Genomic DNA, 24,020 nt, shown 5'->3' with positions numbered 1-24,020 from the left:
AGAGTAAAAAAAAATTATGGGGACACTTTAGCTGCGCCTCCGCCATATTTTTTTTTATGGGTATGACGCGATAGCATTTGCGACCACCCTGCGCGGCCTGGTTGTAACGAGGCTGTCTCGGGAATCCAAGGGCACTGGAATTGGTTGATTCTTATTAAGGCGAAAACATGTAATGACATACTGTCGGTGTCCGTCCGGTCACATTATAGCTGTTAATCAGGGCCGGACTTAGCCGCGCTGGACAGTTTTTCCCTTGTCTATCATGCCAACGCGGTTGCCATGGAGACCACCGCCGCTATTTACCCTGAAAGCTGTCAGTGAAGAACTTTAGTCAGTGGTAGATAGTGACCGATAATGATAGTGGTAGTTAGTGGCAGTGATGAGATAACGACAGAGATGGCTGACTATGACGTCATCACATGGTGGCGTCATTATTGCAACTGACGTCGTGACGTCACATCCTGTCATGACGTCATTCACGCATATACGAAGATGACCCCGCCTGGCGTCCGATTCAGGCATCCGTGCGGCTCCTTTCATTTGGCGCTTCCTCGACGTCGCACTAAACAGCATACAGAAGAAGGCGCAGTGCAGCAGGCATCAGCGGTGTTTCAAATTGGTTTACAAGAAAGAAGATGCGCAAATCTGTCACAGTTCTCCGCGGACACCTTAATCGAGCCGTGAGGAAAAGGAGGAAAGTGGAGTGAAGAGAGAAAGAGGTGTTGTAATGGAGTCGCACTTTGGGGGTCCGAAGTGCCCTTTATACTTTGTCTCGCAAGATATTTGCAGCACTGCGAAAGGCAGGGGAGCCCTGGCTCATTTAGGATCAGTGCATCTCGCCCCAGCGCACTATAATAGATAATTGTGCTCCTACTGTCGCCCTCGCCAATTTGGGGGGCGAGAGGCGCGTAGGAGCACAACTGCCTATTGTGGTGCGCGTGGTCCTGATTGGACCGGGGTGCCCCTGCCTTTCGCAGTGCTGCAAACATCTTGTGAGACGAAGTATAGAATTTTCCAGGCTTGCCAACTCAAGTGAGCAGCCGGAGATCTTCCTAGCTTTGCGACATAAAGTGGGTTTAACCGTTAAGTCGCACAAGCCGTCGAAGAATCAGTCCCAGGCTATGCCAGCTACCACCTTCCAGCGCCATTCCCGCGACTTTTCGCTCACAACGCCGAATTTTGTGAGTAACGGGTCTTTTTACGCTATCGCGTTAAAGATCTAGTGGACGCCCTTTCCAGCTTCCGTAAACACCTGTTGCGGCTAGGACGTGGAGAGCGTCCCTTTGCTCAAGGCTTTCTTGAGTGCTGTTCTTTCATCTGCCGATCACTTCATCGGCGAGGGCTTAGTGCTCCCCGGATGGACTCAGAGACAGCGGACGGGTGCGCTGGCGGGAAGAGACGAAGACGACTACACTCGAGTTCACCTCTGCGAATGAATGCAAATCGCCAACTCTTAAAAAGGGCCAACAAACCAGTTCGCGGACGAGAGGGAGCGAGAGAGAGATTGTTCCTGCCTTCAACCGACCAACGTCGTCGTTTGTCTCGGCGACAAGATTGACAACGCGGGCCCCGGCACCTTGCCTTTCCCGTGCAAGGATACGTCGCTGCTCGGGCGGCGGCTCGCTGTTTCGCGACTCCAGACTGGCCGCCGTTCACGGCAAGCATATATAAACTCGCGAAACAATCGTCCCGGCCGGCCTCGCCTGCTGCCGCGTTTCCGCAAAAGAATGCGGTGGTTTCAATTTTTGTTTCTCTGCTGCGGGCACACGTTTGCGTGCACAGTAGCCGCTCTACTTCGACGACGGCAGATGGCGCTCGCGACCGCACCGTCTCTAGCCCCACTTCCACCCCCTCCGCCTTCGTCTTCGCGGAGTGCTGCCCCTCCCCTTTTTACGCGGCTACCGTCTCGAGCAAGAATCTCTGCCCTCCCCTTCCTCGTCCCTCCCGCTCCTGGCCAACTTTGGGCCCGAACTTGATCCACCTACGTTACCTTTCTCCTCGTGTACCTCGTAAACAGCCTTCCTCCTCCCATCCCACCGCCTCAGATGCAGCAGGAACCTCCTTCGAAGTATTTTTGTTTTTTCTGTTCCAGCTAGCTCTCTGTAAGCCCCTTCTTTTTATTTCGTTTTCTCTCTTCTTCTGTGCCCTGCTACCCGGTGTCTTTTGCTCGGATCGCTCTTCGAGGGCTCTGACACGGAGGCGTTAGGTTTGGGAGACAGCGCTGGCATCGGTTCCGTGAACCGGGGCATCGACGACTTTCTTTCGAGGAAACGGCGTGCTAGGGAGGGAGCCCGAAATCGGCAGCGCTAGTTTTATCCTCCTCCATCCTCTCTCTTTCTCTGGCTTCTATTTTCTGCACTGTAAGGCAATAGGAGTAAACTAGCTTTTATTAAATAAATTGTGTGTGTGTGTGTGTGTGTGTGTGTGTGTGTGTGTGTGTGTGTGTGTGTGTGTGTGTGTGTGTGTGTGTGTGTGTGTGTGTGTGTGTGTGTGTGTGTGTGTGTGTGTGTGTGTGTGTGTGTGTGTGTGTGTGTGTGTGTGTGTGTGTGTGTGTGTGTGTGTGTGTGTGTGTGTGTGTGTGTGTGTGTGTTATTTGTTGCATTCCATGCGCAGCTCTTCCCGCGCATGTTTTTCTCACACAGCTCTTGCAACGAGCAAGCATCGTGCAGTTTTGCTTCTTTTCTTGCGTCAATGTTTGAGAGCGGCATCAAGCTTGAATGCGAATTCCTGACTTCAGCGTTTAGTGGAAATTTGAACACGGAAACGGCTTTTAATCTGTCGCGTTCGTATCTGAATATTGCAGGGGATATTCGACGATATTTCAGCCGTGTGTTGCGAGATCTGCTTCTGTTTCCTGACGTCATTCGTCTGTGTTGATACGTACACCTTCCATCATCATATAGTCCTCAGTGTTGCAACCTAATAATAGTAATAGCAGTAATAGTACAATGTATTAATATCGCATATGTTGAAAGCGCGCAGTAGTGGTTGGATGTCCAGTGCGGAGCTCGCCTTCAAAGAGAGAGAGAGAGAGAGAGAGAAAAAAAGAACCGACACCGTGCAGAGGTTGGGGGAGCCTGCCCTGCCTACGTGCGTGCGTTTCTCTTTCTCCTCGCTTCCACGCCTTCGCTGTATTGCAGCTTGTTTACAATGGGGTGGTTTCCACACCGCTATACGCGGAAGCCGATAGCCTTGGTCTGTCGATCAGAACTGACGCAAAAAGTAGCGAAGCTCTGAAAGAGAGAGGGAAAGGGGGTCACTTTCCTAGAACACGGCCCCGGATGTTGTGCCCTGCGTTTCCCGGTAGCAGCGATTTCTTGCCCCATGTTGATTTCTTCCCTTCAGATTTTTTTTTTTTTTTTAATCGAGAAGTAGTGCGTCCAGCGGTAAAACATTCCAAGCTCCATATGCGTTGAGAGAAAGTCACTATACACGTCAGGAATGCTGATGCTGATACATAGTATAGCACTGCCTTATTTGAAAAGTTCCCGGGGTGCACTTATGTCTGCTTAGGTCCATGCAGTATTGCGAGTGAGTGAGTGAGTGAAAAGCTTTATTGAAAGAGATAAGGGCGGGGGATGTGTAGGTGGGGTCCCTAGTCCGGGACTCCAGCGGCTGCCGCTGCTATCCGCGCGCGTGTCACGAGGGCCCGTTGGGCCTCTAGTCCAGAGCTGGATAGGGCCGCCTCCCACCCCTCAATTGTTGTAATGCGAAAGCATTGCGAGTTTTTGTGGCGCCGCCTGGTGTACTGACCAGACACTGCGCTAGCGCACATCGGCCGCACTCGAGCAAATGGCGTGTTTACCTAGGTGTTTACCCTATAGGTTAGGCTCAGATGGAACTTCATGAATGCGACGATGTTCACTGTACAGCGCGAAAGTGTGTTGCAGATTTACTTGAGGCGTGATCGCCTGCTGCGATAGTACAGTCAGAGTACTGAAGGACTCGTGGTACAGTGATCTCGTCAGGGAAGCTGATTTGTCCATTCTGCTGCGGGTTCGAAACGCAATCGCGGCAATGATTTTTTTTTCTCTCTATTAACAGTTTGCGCTGGCACGCTTTGTCCGCTATTCCTGTCCACGCCACTTGTGAGCCAAGAAATGATTTCGCATTAAATCCTCATTAAAACCCAATAGCTGAGCCCGCGGTTTTCCTTCTTGTTATCGCACGTCACCGACATATGGCCGAAAGCCGGTGACACAAAGTTTTGCTCGACGCTTATCCACTGCTTTGGCTCACAGTCCAGGTGACGCCATTCCCCTTGGGATGCCTTATTAACGATGCGGGATTAGAAGCGTCATCGGGGAAAAAAAAGTGCGTTGGCTGTCATAAGGCTTATGTTGTGCAATTCCTGATTGGCTGTGTAGAAGTGATGTCACCTGGCCAAAAGTGGCACAACCAGACTGAAATTGGCAGCTCTGCGTTTCGTGTCGCCACCTGTATAGACCGCCGGAGAAACGTCTAGCTTGGAAGGAAGCATGTGTCTGGTCGTAGGCACAAAGCTCTCCAGTTAGCCATATACACTCGTCGAAGCGTTTATCACCTCAAGTGGCGTGCAGTGCGCGGGCCCAGAGAAATCCGCAGTCATCTACGTGCATGGCCGCAACTACACGTCACAGGGGCGTATTGACCTCTAAATGACGGTTCCATCATGGATCTTCCACTAATACGGATCCTTGGCCTCCGCAGCTACAAAAACGCATACTATTACTACATTTCGAACCACCGTTCTCAACATCGGCCTAATGATAAGACGAAGTCGCCGGTCGCGGAAAGGGCGTGCTTCGAAGAGGACACCATCCGCTAGCGCTTGATAACGCATTAGAGAGTTTTAGAATAGGGGGCCCCAAGGAGCTTGGGGCGTCGAAATGCGCATGCGCAGAACGTAAGGCGCGCTTGGGGTCTTGGGTTAACGCTTGGGGCGGCCCCTATTTTTCCAAAATAGCGTTCGCCCCAAGCCGCCGTTGGGTCGCTTGGGTTACGGCAACATGGCGGCGCTCGGCCAAGCGGCGGCCGCTCGCCTCGGCACACATTCGTCGTCACCGCTCCATGGTGTCACGCGTTCATGGAAAATGAAAGGCCAACGAAGCTTATGCTATGTCTCATAATGCCCGCACAACCAAATTTTAGCGATAAAACGTGCTAAATTTTCAGATTGCTTCCGGATTTACCGAGCTGTTAGGCTTAGCGAGTTCGCCTCCTTTGGTTGCCATGGGGACCAGACGGCGGAAAGCGCGGAAGGTTCAAATGAGGTTTCCCGGTCTCGGCCTGGATTGACAATTGGCCGATTTCGTCTTGTCTGACGAAAACGGTTTATATAACCGGTAGTCTTAAGATAGTTTTTGCACAATAATAGTACTTTTTGATGAATAATATAACGTTGTTTGCTTTTATATATTAAAATTCTTTTCCTTGGCTACCGTCGTGGCGCTGCAATCGACGAACGCAAGCCCGGCTCCGCTGCGTCGGGAAAACCCCTATTCTAAAATTCGCCGCTCGGCTAGCACGTTGCGCTGCCGCGCGCTATTTCCTTGGGGGCCCCAAGCCTTGGGTCCCCCTATTCTAAAACTCCCTATTGTTGCACATTACATGCGCGCCGTATATAACGCTTCCCCTAGCTAAATCGCAGAATCCTTGCAGCTCAAATTTGGCACATCAGAAATGGCATTTGGTCGTCGTTTTTACCAAATTTGTTTGAGGTACTTGCCTGATTCGCTCCGAAGAAGTCGGATGTTCGCGTTGTATGCGGTGACGGTGAAGCAAAACAAGTCGCTGTCCCTCATATTTCTACTCCACCGGCTGTAATTTTGAAGGATTTAAAATGTCGTCTCCGATGGCACGCGATATCTTTCCCACCCAAACGTCACAAGTGTAGCACGTGTACAAGTCTGCTTTGAGAGGCGGAAAGGCGGGGAGCAGGTGACAGACGTGCAGCCACGAAACGCGCCTATGCCAGGCAATGTACGCTATTGTGTGAAGTTTAGTCTTCCATTTTAATGGGCTTTAATGCGCAGTCACATTGCAGCGCACACGAACACCCTTTTCGTTTCGTCTCCTTGCCGAAAAAACCGCCGCTACGGGCGGGATGCGTCCTCGGGCTCAGCAGGAGAGCGACATATCCACTGAGACACACTGGCTACGTCGGGAATGTAAGGGACCCAGTTTGCCAATTGGCATTGGTATTAGCGAAAGCGACATTCGTGCTTTCGCTGTGCTGGTGACTGCATATGCAGCAGTAACCATGTCGATGCGTTCTCCCTGCAGTGACCATGTCCCGCGGCGAAAGTGGCCCACCGAGCGTAGCTAGCATCGAAAGAGAGGCTGCGAGGAGGAGGATGCCTCGCTGGTCAGTAGAGCCGCCTGCCTTGAGCGCTCCTAACAACTCCCGCCTTCTTCTCGGCTTGTTTTCTCACGCGGGACTCCTCCTCCTCACCGCGCGCTCCGACTCGTCTCACATTTAATTGACATGGTCGCCCGTTTTGTTAGAGGCCGAGCCCCGAAGGGGGCGTGGATGTCATTTTTAACAGGCCAGCCTGGCAGTGGAAATGAATCTGGAGTTTGGCCGAGGGGTCTTCTTCGGCCGGCCAGCTAATTGCGCGGACCGGCGTGCACCGATTACTCGAGCAGTTTCTTGCCATCGATTTTCGCCGTCCCGGCGACGACTGCTGGACGCTCTCTGCTCTGCTGCGCGCGTGTTCTGCTGCGAATTCGTGCGTTCGTTTGTGTACGTGTGTTTCTTCGCCGCCGCGCGACTTGCGCCGATCACCCTCTTGTCCCCTCCCCGCGGGAGGGAGACGAAAAATTGTCCTGTTCTTCGCAGTTCCAGCACGTGCTCTTCCTGCCTTTCTTCCGAGTGGCGCTGTTTAGTTTGAGGGTGGTTAAAATAAAGAGGGATTGCGACGACGCTGCCACGATGAGCCGCAGAGAAGCCCCCTGCCGCGAGGAAAAACGACCCCCCCCCCCCTCCCTCCTTCTCCTCTAGCAAGTGCCTGTTCATTTGTATCTGTTTGCGTCGTTACTTGCGTGCTGACTCTGCTTCGTCGTACGTGTGTTATTCTCGCGAGAAGCGGGGAAGTGGAGATGCATGACCCACCGAACAGATGTAATGGCGAATTCCGCGCGAGCCGCGCATGTGTTGTTCGCTGCCCCGGGCACGGCTTCTTGGGTCGCGAGGAAAACGGACAGGCATGCGGCGTTGGCGACCTCGAGTTCGCGGCCATTGTTTTCGCAGGCTGCGGGAGCTGACGTCTCTTAATTGCCCGAGTTGCACTTGCAGAAGAAACACTTATTTAGTCGACGTTGCGACTAGAAGCTGGTCTGCATAAGGACTATATCAGGATAGCGTTTCATGCTTAGCATGCCACGCTTCCTAAGGTATAGTGTTGCCATTTTGCGCTATATACGCTTTCGCCGAAACTGCAGACTGGTTGCAAAAGGTAGTTTGGCATTAGTGCAAATTGCAAAACAGAGAGAGAGACAGAGGAGGGGGGGGGGGGGGGGGGGTAGAACGAAGGCGCTGTTTACAAGTCTTCATGTTTTTTTTTTTTTTTTTTTTTTTTTTTCACTTTGCACATTGATGGACCAAATGCGGTGCACGCAGACTATGCTCAAGGTGTTTGCCAACACTTGGCAGGAGAGTTTGCACCGACATCAACGACTATGCGACAGATAATATAGGTTGGTCGCTCTTCGAAGGCGCATTTGGATAGAGCAGCCGATTTTATTTTAACCATATATTTCTTGGACTTATATTTTTAATTTTATTATTGTCGAAAAAATGTTTGTCAGCATGCTTTCTGTATGCAAATTTTTTGTTCGGCTTTGGAGCGTTTTTCGCCTTTCCTTTCGCCACCTCCCCACATATCCATCCGCCTTTGCATCGGTGTCTTAAAACGCGGGAACTGTGCCTGCAGGTATTTGCTGAAACGAAACTGGGCTGCTTCGCGATGACGCAGCATATCCCCATGAGCCTCCACCGCATCTAGATTTTTTTTTTTTAATTCTATGGAAAGTGCGCTTCGACCTTTATTTCCAAATTTGTGTGCCTGGGAGTGCCTGATTCATTTACACTGCCGAGACGAGAGTGCTTTGCTCACACGAGGCTGCCGTCGTTGGCCAAGAAGCTATAGCGCTGGTGTTTATAACGAAATTTCGAGAGAAAAAACAATAGCGGTAACCCAGAAGCAGCCCTCCGTAACGTCGCCATGTTGGATAAGTTTAAGCACCTCCGCCCCCACCCCCTTTCCATGGCTCGTGAAAATCGCTAATTGCTTCTCCTCCATTAACTCACTCTCGGACAGAGTTAGCTTGTTTATGGCTTGAAAGACGTTGTTCGATTTCGAGTAGGTAAGTTCATAAACATGTGCATCATTGTGTGTTTTCGGAGTTTTAGCCGGTGCGAGTGTGGCTGGTTGTCTTTGCATTGCTGGCATTGTATCGCTTCTAAACATTATTTGCGTCGAAAAATGAACATTACAGAAACTGTGCTATAATGCGTACGATATAGATATGATAAAGCGTCCGCAAAGCAGGGACGGGCAGGTGTGTTTTAATTTAAACTTATTGGAAGCTTTTGCTCAATTAACGTACTCGAAACGGCGGCTGTGAGGACATTGACGTTTTTCGGAGAAAGAGAACGCGCCAGCCACGCCCACTTGCACACGCCTATTTAGCACAAGCTTTCAAAATGCCGGCCCTGGTTTAGCCCTTGCACAGACACTTCGTAGCGCAAGCATTTATCAATCGTTGCGCAGTACCCGAGGCCCGGCTACCGATCTGTCCGCTTTGCGGAGAACGAACAGTCATCGGTAGCCGCGCAGTGTCCGAGCGCGCCAAAAAGTCAGCCAGCGGGTGTCGTCAAGTGGAGAAATAAAGCGGGGCCACAAAGCCAGGAATGCGAGGCGCGGAGGAGGCAGAGAGCGGCCTCCTCCTCTCTGCCGGTAGATGCTGCATCGCTTTCGCGGGCCTTCTCTCTGAAACGATTAACGCTTCCTCGCCCCTGCTTGCATCTGCTCCTCTTTCGTTCTCTCCCCCTTACTGTCGAGGGACACGTCGCGCAAAGCGCAACGGCAAAGCGGCGCTTTCTTCCTGGACTCGCCGCTGGTGGAGTTGACGCGAACAGCTAGCTCCCCATCCAGGTGCGGAGCAGAGAAGAGCCGTGCGGAGTAGGGTGCTTCGAGGCCTGCGAAGACTCTCCTCGCACTTCTAGTGCGGCCGGCCGTTTGCATGGAGAAATGGGTATGGGGAAAGGCTGGAGGAGGGGGTTCGTCTTCTCTCCAGAAGCAATGAAGCATCGCTGGAGAGGGAAGACGCCGTCGCAGCATCCACCGAACGCCAGTGCCGGCCCTCCTCACCATTCCTTCTTCCTACGTGTTCCTTTGGAGACGTTCCAAGAGGAGGGCGAGGAGAAAGCTGTGGAATTCGGTGACTCCCCACCTCTCTTTCTGCCGGCTTCCCCACCCTGGGCCCCCCCTCCCCGTTGCTGCTACTCGTCCCTTTCATATTTCTGGGACGCCTGGCAGATGCTTGCAAATTCCTCGGACTCCCCCCTTGTCCCCATCTCTGTTTTCGTCGGAGGCATTAAAAGCTTCGCCTTCTGTTTTTGTGAGTTTGCCTCCTCCGTCGCCGCGTTACCCACCCACTGGCTTTTCTCTTCTACTACCTCTCTTTCTCGTCTTGCAAGGCTTCTTACCTCTCTCTATCCGCCGCCTGTGTGTTTGCGCGCGCCCGCGCGTGCATGGATTTCTTCTCCGATCTTGTACGGTCATTTTCTCTTCATCTTTTTTTTTTTTTTTTTTACCTTTTCTTGTTTTCTCTTATAGAGTGCCACAGCCTTCAGTTGGCAGAGTCTCTCCCCCCATCCCTGTGTTTTTGTATGCGTCTTTTCTTCCATCCCGCTGCTCTTTACTGCCTTCCTGCATCTTATCCTGCTTGCTTGCTTTCTTTATTCTTTCTTTCTTTTTCGTTTAGTTGTTTCGCTCTCGGCTTGCGGTCTCTGTCTTGCTCGCTGTTTATTACTTAACACCGCGTGCTGCATCCAGTAAGGCCCGTGATGGTGCCTGTGTGTTTCCTTCTCTCGGTCACTCCCCGCGCGCATTTTCCTTTTATTTGATTCGCTCCACCTTGCCGTTCCCCGTGTGCGCGCCGCAGCTTGCTTGCTCCGAGACCCTGCGCGTGCTGCTGCGGCGTGGCTCTGGACGCCGTTGAGGCGGCGGCTGAAACCGTTCGCGTCGTCGTCGTCGACGCTGCTATTTGCGTGCTTGCGTTGTACGTGGTGCTGTGCCCGGGCGTGTGCCGGCCGTGCCGTACTACTCGCGCTGCGCGGCCCCTCCCTCCTCTCCTTGCGTCTCACACTCCTCAGCAAGTAGCCGCCCGCACTCGGCTTGGGACAGCTACGAAACGCGGAGCGGGCCCTACCAAGGATAGCAAGGAGCGCCCCGCTTTCTGCATTCCATTCCGTTCGAGAGCGGCGTCTCTCTGCCCTTTGTGCGATTACGGCTGGACGCGAAATAATAGCGAGCACGGGGACCCAGGAGGAGGCCTACCTCCCGCTTCCTAGTAACGGCGCCGTCTTCGTGGAATCCTGTTGCATGCACTGCGCATGGTCCGCCATGACGAATGCCCGCCTCGCGTTCTTTACTTTGCTGTTATTGCTATATTTTCTTGGTTATTTCCTTCTCTTTTTTTTTTTTTTTTTTTCTTTTCGGGTTTCGTCTCTACCGTTTCGTAAGTTTTGTGACCTCGCTGCTTGGCACCTGCCTGTCTACCTCCGTTGAAACGGCTCGCATTCGTGACATGGCGCCGTGGTTAGGAACGCGGGTGGGGTTCCTTGTTGAAATATTTGGGCATCTGTGTCCCAGTCCCCAGGGAGGAAGAAAGGAAAACAAACAATCAGCATGACGTCTTGCAGGCAAATAACGCAGTGGGTACGATGAAGTGCTGCCCTAATGCGCGGCCAGAAAATGCCAAGTCCGTGTGTGGAAGAAGGAGGAAAAAGGAAAGGGAATGATTCATGTTGGCTTGTGATCGAAGCTGTTGGAGGTTTTTGAAGAATCGATATTTGGTTCGGTGGGATGGCAGTCACTACCTCATTTCTAGCGTAGGGTGGAAGTCAGTGGTGAAACAATGAATAGAGAAATATATGCCATAGAGGGGGAGGGAGAATGTGACTCCGAATGATTTTGAAGTAGCCCATCATTTCTTCACCTGGAGCAGGTCCGTGGTGGAGAAAGAGGAAATTCTTTAAGAGGAAATGTAAACCGTAGTACCATTTTTTATGAAGGCAACAACACTGGCCGCAGTGACTATCCTGGCGGACTCACTGAAAACCTTTATTGCGAGATAAAGCTTGATCGCGCTGTGAGGGAAGGGTTGAGGAGGGAGTAAAACAAAAGCGAGATATTATTAGTGGATCAGTAGGAAAGAAGCGGGAATGACCGGGATCCTGTTGTAGACCGCGCCCCTTGCTCTCGTTGAGCTCTTGCTGACTGTCGGGGTCAGAGCTGGACAGAGCTGCCCTCCCCTTCCCCGCTCTCTCCCATTGTTTCTGGTAGGTTTATTTGATATCCAATGCCAGATTTCTTTGAAAGGCTTATACCACCTTGCATACTTCTTTCCACAAAATATAGTTTGCCCTTGGATGACCCTGGGTCAGTCGTATGCAGTTTCCAAGAGATGTTGAAGAACAGCTTCTACAGTTTCCTAAGCTGTGCCTCCCGTGACTTTTCCAACCTTCTCGCGGAAGAGGGTGTTATTCGTTCTAATCTGTAGTGCAGGTCGAGGTACTTGTTAAGTTGTTAGCGGATGTGAGCAACCAGGCACATCTGCGGAATAGTTGGGGGAGAAAAGCTCGGTCGGTGTCGCGGTGGAGGGCTTCGGAATATACATACTTTCGACCGACCACGCGTGGATCTTTAACGTGCACTGACGTTGCGCCTGGACCGTGCGTCGTGTGGAAGGTGGTATGAAGTTATTGTAAAGTCGCTCAAGTAGGTCGCCACCGAATCGAACGAGGAAATTGAATTACACTATATTGCACTACATTCTTTCTTGCCCGCGGCTCACAATTCAGAGGAAGGCATATATCTGGAAATTCCCCTCGCTCTGTCGGTTCCCATTCTTGTCCCCTTCAATGCGAGTGTGACAGGACTATGCTGGGTCCCATTCTTGGCGATTTTTTTTTTTATTCTGCAACCGGCAGATTATCCTTTTAACTGCACTCAAAACTGTTCCAAATTTTCAATGCTCTCGTTTTATTGTTTGTAATCAGTCATATAATATTGCTAAGAAGATGACGAAGCGGGCAGTGGCGCGGGGCGGAGCGCTCGCGCCAGGCCCGCTGGCCATTAAAAGCATATTTCATCGTCATGTCATCACGTCGTTCTGTTTCTGTTGTGTCGCCGTGTTCCATCGCTTGTCATGCCACCACGTAACATTTGGTTGGAGGTGCGGTTCATCCCCATCCTCGCCTTGCACCGTCGAAGCCAACCGTACGCCGGGACCATCGGCCAAGAGCCCGTGGAGATCGCCGCACAGCTTTGCCCCAGCCCTTTGTGCTCAGTCCCGACCAGCCGCTCTCCCCAGCCTTGACCACAACACACGACGACCAGGAAGAGCCCAAAGCTGACCCTACCGACCCTACCGTCCCAACTACGAAGCGACCTCACGACCACTCGAGCGAAGACAGCACCCCCGCCCAAGCCGTTCGGCGTGTGCACGAGCCTTGGCCTTCGGCAAACGGTGAAGATATTGGACTTGATGCTCCGGGGCAAGAATTCATCCCATCTTCACGTTCATTGTGGTGTCCAGAGTTTCATGTCCCAATCCCGTGTCTGTGTTCGTCGTCACGTCATGCATTGGATTTCTAGCAATCGATCGGGACGATCGCTCGGTGACCCCGGGTAATGCTATAGATGACGAAGCGGGCAGTGGCGCGGGGCGGAGCGCTCGCGCCAGGCCCGCTGGCCATTAAAAGCATATTTCATCGTCATGTCATCACGTCGTTCTGTTTCTGTTGTGTCGCCGTGTTCCATCGCTTTTCATGCCACCACGTAACAATATTATAAATTTATTTTCTTTTTTTTTTTAATTTACGACTTGTATGTACACCCTTACACCCCGTAAACCTTGCTATAATTTCAACCGTATTTTCTTGCATTCCTTATCAAACCCTGATCAATCTCCTCTCGTGGGTATGCACCATGTCAGCAGAGACAAACAGCGACGACAGAGAGGGATGCAAATATGTCGCATAGCGGCTCGCATGCGCAGCCCAGTTCTCGCCGCAGTTTCGGTATTAGAAAGCCTCCATTGACTGCGTTCGCGCGCGAAGCACGTACCACAACTGCGTCCTACGGGACCAGTACGTTCCAAGGACAAGCCAAAATGTTCTGCTCAAGTTCATAAGGGACCAGGTTTCAGCTTAACGTATCATGTAAGCGCCCTTTCGTTAGCTACGTATACGTATAAGGTCGCATGCAGCAAACGGTGTTCTCGAAACAGTCGGTTCTCCATTAGTTAGAGCAAACGTCATGAACTCATGATGAAACACCGAGTTCAAGGAAACGAGAGCCGAGGCATCGAAACAGATGCCTTAACATTAAGTAACCTGAAGAAACCCGTAGTGAGCTTCCTTTGTACAGTCTGTATGTAGACTTGGACCAACCCGTATACGTTGACCTTTCCAGTGTGAAGTTAACCCATGAGCAAGTTCAAAGTCACTATACTTCTGTCCCAGCCGATGCTTGTTGCTGTTCCTATAGAACGATCAAAATACGTTTCTATGTGGGCTTCCTACGATGGGACGCTTACGCGACACCTCTCAGACTTGTTTGTGACTCAGGGAAGTGGAGTGAGCATGAGAGTCGCACCAATGCCCATGCTGCTATACTGATCGAGCCATCGTTTATAATGCTTTTAAAGGATCTATAAACGATGGATAGAGAACAGAAATGCGCATTGTCGCGCGTTACCGTGACTGCGCGACTGTGCAGTAACAGAACAGCCGGTTTACAGGACGGAGACGGCAGTTAGACCAGCGATATGTATACGGGTGTGTGCGGAGGACTAACTGGACCATTTATTTCCTGCACACAGGGCAAACGCTTGCGCGATGAAATGGAGGACCAGCGAGGAAACGAAAGAAACCTGCTCTCATAAAATCACGCACTTGCGTGCGACCGAGGCCTTTCTGCTTGCCCGGCCTTGCCGCGTCTGTTTGTGTGTCGCGCGGAAACCTGCATTCCTCCAGTTCAGGCTACTATGGGAAGGAAAGGTAGCGGCGTGCTCCCGTTTCGACACAACAGTGATGGAACGGGAAATTAAAGCGTCGAGCCTGCTTCTGAAAAGAAAAAAAAAAAAAGAAAAAAAGAAAAGAGAGAGAGCGAAGATAAGCTGATCGGCTCCTGTGTACTCCGGGACCCTCGCTTGCATCCGCCACGCCACGCACTGCTGTCCCATTTCCCCGCTTGGCGCCAAGCTGCCCTCACCTTGCTGCTGCTTTCCTCGAGTTTACGTTTTTCGTTTACAGTATGCATTGACTTACGTGATCTTTCTGAGGCTGTGTAACATCACAGTTGCAGAGGATGGCCTGCGCGGAGAGAGAGAGAGAAAAAAAATGTTGTATTTTAGCGCAAACAGGGGCGCGTCTTAGCCTTCCTTTTTTGTTTTCTTTTTGTTGTTCGTCGTCTTTTTGTCATCACCCCCTCATGGCCGCCTCCCTTCATTCTCGATGCAATGAGAGGAGTGAGTAGATGTAGCAGGTGGAGCGTAGGGCAGGTGCACCGGAGGGGCAAGCTGGGGTGGGGGATTCTCTTGTCGCGACCGAAATGACGACACCGCCCCGGATAATAAAACGCATTGCTCGGACGCAGAGCGGTCACGTTCCTTTTTTCTTCCGTTTTCAGTTCTTCTTTTTCCCTCTCCTCTCTCTTGTCCTCTCTGATCGTAAGCGAGATGTGCATACTTGCTCCGCTGTAAATAGGCGTCTCCCCCCCTTCCCTTGCTTAGTTATTGCCTAACCAGTTTTCAGATCTCGCCCTTGCTCTTCTCCTTTCTCTTCCTCATTCGTCGTAACCTTGACCGCTGCTCTCTTTCCGCTGCCCCTTCGCCATTCGAGGTGTCGAAAGGGAAAGCGGGTTTCGCCGCATTAGGACCGCGCACGCGCGCGTGCTGCGCGTGGGTCCTCCCCGCGTTGTCTCTCCTTCTTTCCGCATGCGTCGGGGTGTCCCTGCTTGCCTCAGTTGCTTCGAGCCGAGTGTGTTCCCCCGCATGTAATTATCCGGCGCTGCTTGTTCGTTCATACGTTAGGTTTGGTTTGGTTTGTGGGGTTTAACGTCCCAAAGCGACTCAGGCTATGAGAGACGCCGTAGTGGAGGACTCCGGAAATTTCGACCACCTGGGGTTCTTTAACGTGCACTGACATCGCACAGCACACGGGCGCATTGCTTTTCGCCTCCATCGAAAAGCGGCCGCCGAGGCCGGGATTCGATCCCGCGTCCTTGGGAACGTTATGTAGAGCTTTATCATATCCAGGGCCCCCGAGTTTCGGCGCCTTTCACTAGAGGGCTAGTTTGTTACATCACAGAAGGCACCTATAGCTGGTTAACAGGGGTGTCGCTTTCGAGAAGTACACGCAGTGGTCACGTCAAAAGTAGATACCACAGGGTCTACTTTCGAGCCGTATAATGGATTGCCCAGAACCGTGAAGCTGTCTGTCTTCTAAGAAGGGGTAGGAGAATATGCATTTGGAAATTAAAAAGTTGGCTGAAGGCTCAGCTTGGTCAAGCCTGGAAGATTGCGAAAGCAATACCCTTGGCTGCGCCTTGTTCGGCGGCTGCGCCCCGACTACTGCGAGGAGCCGAGCCACAGCCCTATTTATCCTCCTAGCGTGACGTCATAAACAGCGAGCGCCCTCTCTCGACTGCGACACAGCGCCGTGTATGGACTCGCCGCCACCATCCGATGGCGCGAGCTGGGGCCCCGTCTCTCGGTCTGGCGTGACGTCACACGGTCACGTGAAAGGTCATGTATGGAGGCGCCACGACACGCCAAAGGCTCGAAGTGCTAGCAGTATTGCTTTCGCAATAAAACCCGCAGCAGACACAGGACAGAGGAGGCGACGGCACAGGGCGGTACTTGAAACTGAAATTTTATCGAAAGCATCGAAGGCTTCTATATCTAGGTGGCACATGTGATCGGACAGTCAAGCAAGAAAAGATAGTGACCAGAAATCAAAAGGAGACCTGTAGCGAGTCAAAAGACAACCAAAAGGCAAACCATAAAAAAGGTGCGTCATATATGATACAAGCTGCACATGACAAAATGACCACGAAGAAGAAACTACCGCAGAAAGCACGCATGAAAAGAAAAGAACAAGAACTCAAAGGCCACCTCGCAAGAAAACCAATTCCTTCTCCACGCGTATAACGGAGCAACATCTCCTTTTGTAATAAATACTTTCCACCACCACCGACACCGCTTCTACAATCTCTTTCAAGCTGTCCCTTCCTTCTTCCGATGATCTTGGTCTGAATTGAACGCAGAGCTCCAACCCCGGCAACTGCGACAGTGAACAGGCAGATCGAACCCCACGAGGAACGCGCGTGTTCTCTTAAACGATCGTTTAAAAGCACCTGTCGGTTTGTCCAATATAAAAATGGCGACAACTGAGGGGTATTTGTAATGACGCTTTTGCGCAAGCAAAACGTTTGTTGTCGTCCAAGTGCTGCTTACCGCACGTGCTTTTTTTTTAGTTTCCCACCAGTTTGCAGAATCGTTTACAGGTCGCATAAAAAAGAAACAATATTAATGCTGTATTTACCTACAATCTTTCCGAGATTATGTGATATCATGTGTATGTAAAGAATCACTTCCAGTTTTTTTTTTTTTTTTTTTTTCTGACTGGCTAGTTCTTGAAAAGCATTTTTTTTTACCTTGTTGAGCTTATTTGGCATCGGTTCTGCAACCGCACATAAAAGAAAATCACGGATAGCCTGAATTTTCCAGCCGCTGCACTTGAAAACTGGACTGCAACATATGAGTGCATGACTCTAACATCGCGGATCTAAAACAAGAGGAGGCTATAGCGCACTTCACCACCTTAGAATGGTAGGAATCGAAAGACAGCAAAGCTTTCTTTGATCTGGACAGAAAGACCCAGCACTCATGATTACTTTGGTTAAAAAATAATCTAAGAACTGAATGGATCCATTCTGTGGAAGTTCCAGGGTGAATTTGAGAAAGCGCGAACAGCTAGAAATGTAATCAAAAATCGTGTTAGCACTTCTGCAAGTACATCATGGGATGAGAGTTTCAATATAATAAAAAAAATAATTGACATATATAATGATATTCGCTACGAAGGGCTGTGTTAGTTTCAGACGCGTGGTCCAAATGGGCAAGGAAGATATCGCAAAGCACTTATGCGACGGTGGATACAATACATATTCCCCTTTTCTGAACACACAATTTTTCGTCAAAAGAGACAATGGTAGAATGAAGATAAAAATAAAGAAGCTTCATAAAAGATTCAGGCGACACACCGCAAGAGTGCTGGACACTAACAACGCTGGCAGCATCGATCAGTTGGCTCTGAAAAGTTCTCCGTGGACAATCGAGTAAAACAACTCTTTCACAGCGGCAGACACAGTTGGCACCTGGTGTACCGAAATTGAGCGCTGCAGCCAAGCAGTCGAGATATGTGCCTGGTAATACTGTGTCATCACGGGATGGCACGCGAGCACCGTTGCCGAGGCGTTTATCGTTCGCATTCCGAGCGCGGTGTAAAGGAATCTTTAGGCTTGATCGTTCCTTGGTGTTCAAGGACGCACTGTCTGCAGTCTATGGAAGACCAGCGCAGCCCGTGGCACCAAGCTGATAACCTTCGAAGCGTGGTGATGTGGGCCAGCTTGCGGTGTGGTTTCGCGAACAAGGAATATCGCCAAAGATGTCGCGCACGTCTTTCACCGCCCTGTTTTAAAGCGAAAGCGCTGAGGGCAACGACGTCCAGAAAGTCCAGCGTCAATGATACTATGGCAGTTGGCGCTGAAGGGTCGTCCCGTTACTTGACGTCACGAGACCATGCACCTGGCATGACCGAGTTCTCAGGTGACATTCGGGCTTTGGTATGAGAGAACTAATTAAGTTAGACACGTTGCCCCTACGCCACGCCGGCACGTTCGTACGGCGTGTAAAAGCGGGGCTTTATATCTTTGCCGTGTAATCTTTCATATAAGCTGGTGGATTACGTCTGCATATAAATGAGTATATGTGTGGCATAATAAATTAACACATTAATGGATTAATGATTAATTAGCAGCAGAGGGCATGTGCCTACCGTGGACTACATGCAGGAGCCGGCTAACGGGGGAGAGAGAGAGAATACAAATATAAACTTTCTTTATATAAAGTAATTACACGGGTGGTTCACAAAAGTGCGCTTAGCCATTGTCGAATACGGCCCTCCAGACTCAGCCGATCAGCTGGCGCTGAGCTCTGTCTGAGCCAGCTTCGCCTCCCGCTGCGCATGGCTGAGTCGAGAACTAGGTTTGGTACCGTTCGGTCTTGTAAGTTTATTTAGGTGTCTTCCCGATTTCTTTTGGGTCATTTCTTGTTCGTAGTAACTTGTGTAAGGTCAGCTGTAAAGTTCCTCGAAAAGGTTAGTAGTATGCTCTGTGATAAGTGTCGGTTTCATATCGTGGAGTATTGGGCATTTATTTGTGCATTCAGTGCCAATGGTTAGGCGCATATTGTTGGAACGTCTTGAAATTAAGTTCTACATGGTAGTGGGTATAATAACAGCACAAGTCACTCAACGAGATAGACAGCTGAGTCGATTTCGTTACAGAGATAAAAGTATGGCCTATATACTCTTGATAGGGATTTCACTTCGCCTACTGTCTTAACCATCGCTCTGACAACCAGCGAGTAAAAAGAAGTGAAGGGCTTCGCGCGGCAGTCGCCAAGCTTTTCCTTCTCCGTATCATCCGCGCTATACACAGCGATGTCCAGTATGAATGTCTCTACTGCATTCATTGGTTGGGGCGCCTGGCTGCTGATGTGCCGTATTATAGTACTCGGGTTCAGCTCAGGCTGCGGTGGCCGCTGACGAAACGCGAAATAGCCGTGTACAGTGTGGTGTCACTCCGGTATAGTGCTCTAGAATATACTCTGGTGACGGAACTGACTACGGCATCTCTTTCAGTCTGTCTTCGTTCGCTCCCTCCTTCCCTCACGGCGTTGTCAGCGTGTCAGCCAACAAGTGAGACACTTACTGCGCTTCTCGCCTCCTCGAAAATCAATAATATGCTGCATTTAGCAAGTTGTACCCGTGGGAGACTCCAAAGGGCTGCGGAAAAAGAATATGTAGTATATTTACAGAAGCAGTGAGCTCTCACGACCACCGCTGTAAAGTAGTGTCTTACGTACGTAATGTAGTGGCCCTTCATTTTACTTTTTTTCGTTCATAGTCATACCTGTGGGAAGAGCGCGGTGAGGTAAAAACAATCCCGCATCACGTTTCAGTGGTGTTCACGGCGGTATCAGTCTCGTTCCATGGTTCCCTATCAACGTAACAGGACATATTCTCTTACGTTCGGAGTGATTATCGGTACAGGCTGCACACATATAACGTTAGTCAGACCTACATTCTAACAAGTTCTAAATGATTTTTTCACGGGAACCGCGGAATCGGGGGGATTGTTACAACGCGACACGCCAGACTGGGGTTTGGCACCGACTTGATTGCTCTCGCACAGTGTTCTCGAGAGTGTCGCAGTTCGCTAAAGGGCGTTTTCAGCTTACGGGCAGAGAGACCAGAAGGTAGCACGGAAGTATAGGTTTTCCACTTAGCACGTGTGAAGCGCGCCAGCTCCTGCGATAAGTCACATCACTGCTTGCCTGTATGAGTATGTAAATAATCCTCCTCCGTGACAATTTGATTACCGATAGTCCCACCCACTAGATCATTCTTTTCTGAAGAACGCTTTTGGCGTAGGTGTGTATGTGTGTGGGAAAGGGGAGAGGGGGGGGGGGGGGTAGACTATTTTGCGTAGCCCCCGCATCGAGTTGTCGAGCTACCGAAACGGATCACTGGGCGTGGGAGAGGTTGCCACGCTTTCACTGCGCTGTGAGCGCTTATTACATAACGCAAGAAACAGATGCTGTCTCCCCCGACATTTAAGGTCGTTCGGGCATCTCCTGAGCTACAAGCACCCTGATAGAATCTTTTGGCGCTGCGTTGCTTCCTCTTGCTCTGCTTGTGTTTGGGCTTTGTCGATCATTCACGAATGTCTCCATTGATCCTTTGGGCGCAGGTCGTGTGGCGGCTTGCTGCCCCGCGGTAGGCGCCATGTGTGAGGCTCGCAGCTGAGTGCGCCGCTGCAGCCGCGCAGCATGCGGGCCCGACCCCCGCCGCCAGCCGTCCAGGGCGTGCCGGTGAGTATACTGCATTATGCAGTGGACCACTACGCATTTTTTAGCCACCGTATCTACGCGTGCGGTCAGTCTTTTTGTTTTTATATCTCTAATTAAAACTGAAATCCTTTATAGTCCTGGCGTCCTGCTGATACGTGGATGCATACCTAGCGTGAGCAGGCCTTGTTTATCCGCTGATGCAGTCATCAGTAATAAGGTCATTGGGACACGTTTTCAGAGTCCCCTGTGGAGGTTGTATATGGTGTGCCCAAATTCGTCCTCGCTTACATTTTGCCGACAGCCTGCCTGCCTCTTGTCTTCAACGGGGATTTGTCGCATCGAGAGGGAGAGCTGCCGTCTACGGAGTTACATCCCCGCTCCCTCCCATTCTCCCCCCAACTGTGCGAGTGAAGTGGCCGCTGTGGCGACCTGTAGTGCGCCCCCGACAACGATTACTCATAGCCGGCGGGCCACGGGCAGTCCCAGTCACTGCGTGCGCGCTCACCTAACCGCGCTATAGCAGCGTCCGATTAACGAGGCGCGCATGGAAAGAAAAGAAAGAGTGTCTTAATGATGAGCGAAAGAAAGACAAAAGCGAGGGAAGGAATGTGAGAGTGCTAGCCTCCAAAAGTGAGCTGGGGGGGGGGGGGGGGGGGGGGCCTAATAAAATGGCCCGGTGAGCTCTTCGCTGCCCCGCTATCACGATCGTTCCCAGAAAGATGCACAGGGGGGGGGGGGGGGGGGGGGGAGGACGTCGATGGGCGAGGGCGGAAAGTGTAGTGGAAAGGAAGAAAATGGCCTCAGCTGTGGCGCTCTTCTTCTCCCTCGCCCGCCACATGTGTGTGTGATTGGAGGGGGGAGGAGGGGGTCTCAAGCGCGCCAAGCATTTGAGAGCAACGCGCCCGTGCGCGCATCCACGAGGGATGGCGGCTAGCTTCGGGCATGCCCCTCGTGAAGGGCAGGAGCGGCAGTCCCACAAAGACGTGCTTTCTCTTTGCTGCCTGGCAGGTCCCCTGGGGGGTGTCCCAAAACGACCTCGAGGCCGTTGAGGACATCTTGTCGGCCACCTCACTCGGTGAGTAAGAACTCTCCCTTGTGCTGCATGCGTGTGATGGCTCATGTCCATGGAACATTGTAGTACGCCCACTTGCAGCGACTGTACGTTTCTGCTTGATATAGGAGACAGCTTCGGAATTTCCTGGACCAGTAGTGGTCCGTTACTTCTGCCAGAGCCACGCGTTGAACGAACAAGGGCACAGGATACTTATATGCACTTTTTTTTTTCTTTTTTCTGCGACGTCATATGAAGTGTGCCCGTGCATCTTCCCCGCTTGGTTTGGCCTATATACAGTCTCTGTCGCATGTAGATGGCTGAAATGCGCGGCTATAAAGAGCCTGATCAGAGGAGCGGATTTAAAAGAACAACAGAAAAAATATAACCTTGCTAAAAAAAAAAAAAAGGGTAAGTCCAAAAAATGCATGGCTCAAAAAGGAACGACGCACTCTCGACATGCCCTCAACCGACCTCTACGAGAGCGATCCATAAATCCGCCCCTGAGCATGTGCATACCTATATATGTCCGTGACAGCACGATCGTAGCATGAACTGTTGCAAGTGGCAATATACTCGGGCTGGCCACACAGCGGGGCTTAATTACCACATTAATACCAAATGCTCTCGCGAGGGTTTGTCGTTCTTTTTGAGACGACCGTACTACCTTGAGACAGCAGCTTGACGTCATCCACCGCGTCCTTGTACTATTCCGTTTCTTGCGCAACGTCTCTGGAAGATGCTTAGCCTCCTGGAGCAGATTCTGCAGATTTGCAATTTGTATTGGCTGCTCTCGTCGAAAGAGCAGCTAAAGAAACAGCGGAGGTATATCCGTGAGTGTTCTTCTGTGAATCTTCGCTGCTGGACTGGTGTTTGTGGGCGGTAAAAGAACGCAAGAAAGCGGCCGGCAGGAGTGAACAAAAAAAAAAATAAAAACATGAACGGTGGCGATCTACACCAAAAGAGGGGGTGTGCTCGCGTTTGTTTGCCCTCCCCTAGTTCACTGCGTCCAGTTTTCGTTGAACAGGTTCATGGGCAACGACTCTTCAGTCAAAGAGGTCAGGGAGCGCTAATGTACGCTCGGACGAAGGCTGTCCATCAGCCACACCGCTAATTCACCGCTTATCCGCAGCTTTTCTCCGCCATTTTCGGCGCTCGCAGCGGATGGTGAGTAGTGGTTCTGTGTTTGTTCTGACCGAATGTGTAAACATGGCTGCCGTCCTCCTCGTTCCAGAGCGCACGAGCTGTTTGACAGGTGCATAGGTGGCAGGTGACAGGTGCATAGGTGGCTTGACAGGTGCATATATGAGTGAAATAATTTTTGGCAAATGATAATACTGTGAGGAGGGAAGGAACGCATGGGTGTTAATCAGACTTGATACAGTTTACTGTACCGTACGCACAGAGGAGAGGCGTAAAGGGATCGTGAGCAAGGGCTGTGGTGTGCTTTCAGTGCGTGAATTTGTGCCGTCCTCAGCAAGTATCTCGGGTGATTTTGACGCTGCTGGCTTTACGGGGGCTCAGAGGGGAAACTGAAGCTGGCCTATATGCAGTTACGATGTTCGACTGCTGAGCCATGGTACCAGGGTTCGATCCCCATTTCGGCCGCCACGTTTCTATGTCGGCGAAACGCAGTACGCCCGTGTTCTCTATACGATCTGCCAGCACACATCAAAGAACCCGAGGGGGTCGTAATTGTTTGGAGCCCTCCACTGCGGCGTCCCATCATAACCCGAGTCTCTTTAGGACGTTAAAGCCCATGAACCAAACCATTGCATTATCTATCCTTCTGGTGACAGCGTACATCACCGCAGCGAGGTTTCAGAGAAGCGTTCTATTAAATATGAAAAATGGACATCCTTTAAGATCTGATGACTACCTGCATCTAAATTATTCTTGTAATAGAAAATTACGTCATTCACGGCAACTTGAGATTTCTCTAACAAGGCTGCGATGCCGTATCCCGCCTTTAAATTTCTATCTTTGCAGGTCTGGTTTGGCACTTTCTCCAGTCTGCGCATTTTGCGGTGAACAGGAATCATTAAATCACTTTTTATTTCTTTGCCGCCGCTTCACTACGTTGAGAAGACAGTTGATGCAAAGGCCATTGCAAGAGCTTGGCCTCAGTTTAAGTAGCCCGATATTGTTATCATTTGGCGCCACCATCCTTGGGCACAGTCACAGGTCTGTTTTCACCGCCATGCAAAATTTTTTACTGGAATCAAATCGTTTGCCTTGCTAAATATTTAAACATCACTTGTTCTACAATTGCAGTGTGAATCTCCCGTGTGTGTTATCACTTTTCATTTATATGTCACTGACTTCCCGTTTTGTTTCCTTTCCTCTACCCCTCAAATCACTTTTTTTTTTTTATGCAAGTATACTTCAAAAATTTTCTTTGCTACCCAATTCTTGGCCGATCCCCCTATGTGGGTACGTGCCATAAGTTATTTGGTCAACAACAACAGCAGCAAACCATTGTTGGATTACCACTCTAATTACGAATGGCATTTTTTTTTTTTTCATTTGTAAATTCTCCTTTATGGGACCTCTTGTA

General features: G+C 50.8%; 1 protein-coding gene across 1 annotated transcript in view; it reads left to right on the top strand.

The window, feature by feature from the left end:
• The window catches only part of LOC146186602 (uncharacterized), an 88,402-nt gene that overhangs the window by 14,830 nt on the left and 49,552 nt on the right, over window positions 1-24,020 (top strand). The window contains exons 2-3 of the mRNA XM_084607326.1: window positions 20,313-20,433; window positions 21,421-21,487. Coding sequence (XP_084463452.1) covers window positions 20,392-20,433; window positions 21,421-21,487 — 109 coding nt within the window. The 5' untranslated portion in view covers window positions 20,313-20,391. The remainder of the gene's footprint in view (window positions 1-20,312; window positions 20,434-21,420; window positions 21,488-24,020) is intronic.

Source organism: Amblyomma maculatum, chromosome 6, assembly GCF_055883805.1.
Source record: "Amblyomma maculatum isolate TAMU_Amacu chromosome 6, ASM5588380v1, whole genome shotgun sequence".
In the NCBI taxonomy this organism is placed as follows: Eukaryota; Metazoa; Arthropoda; class Arachnida; order Ixodida; family Ixodidae; genus Amblyomma; species Amblyomma maculatum.
This window is presented reverse-complemented; position numbering and strand designations above follow the sequence as displayed.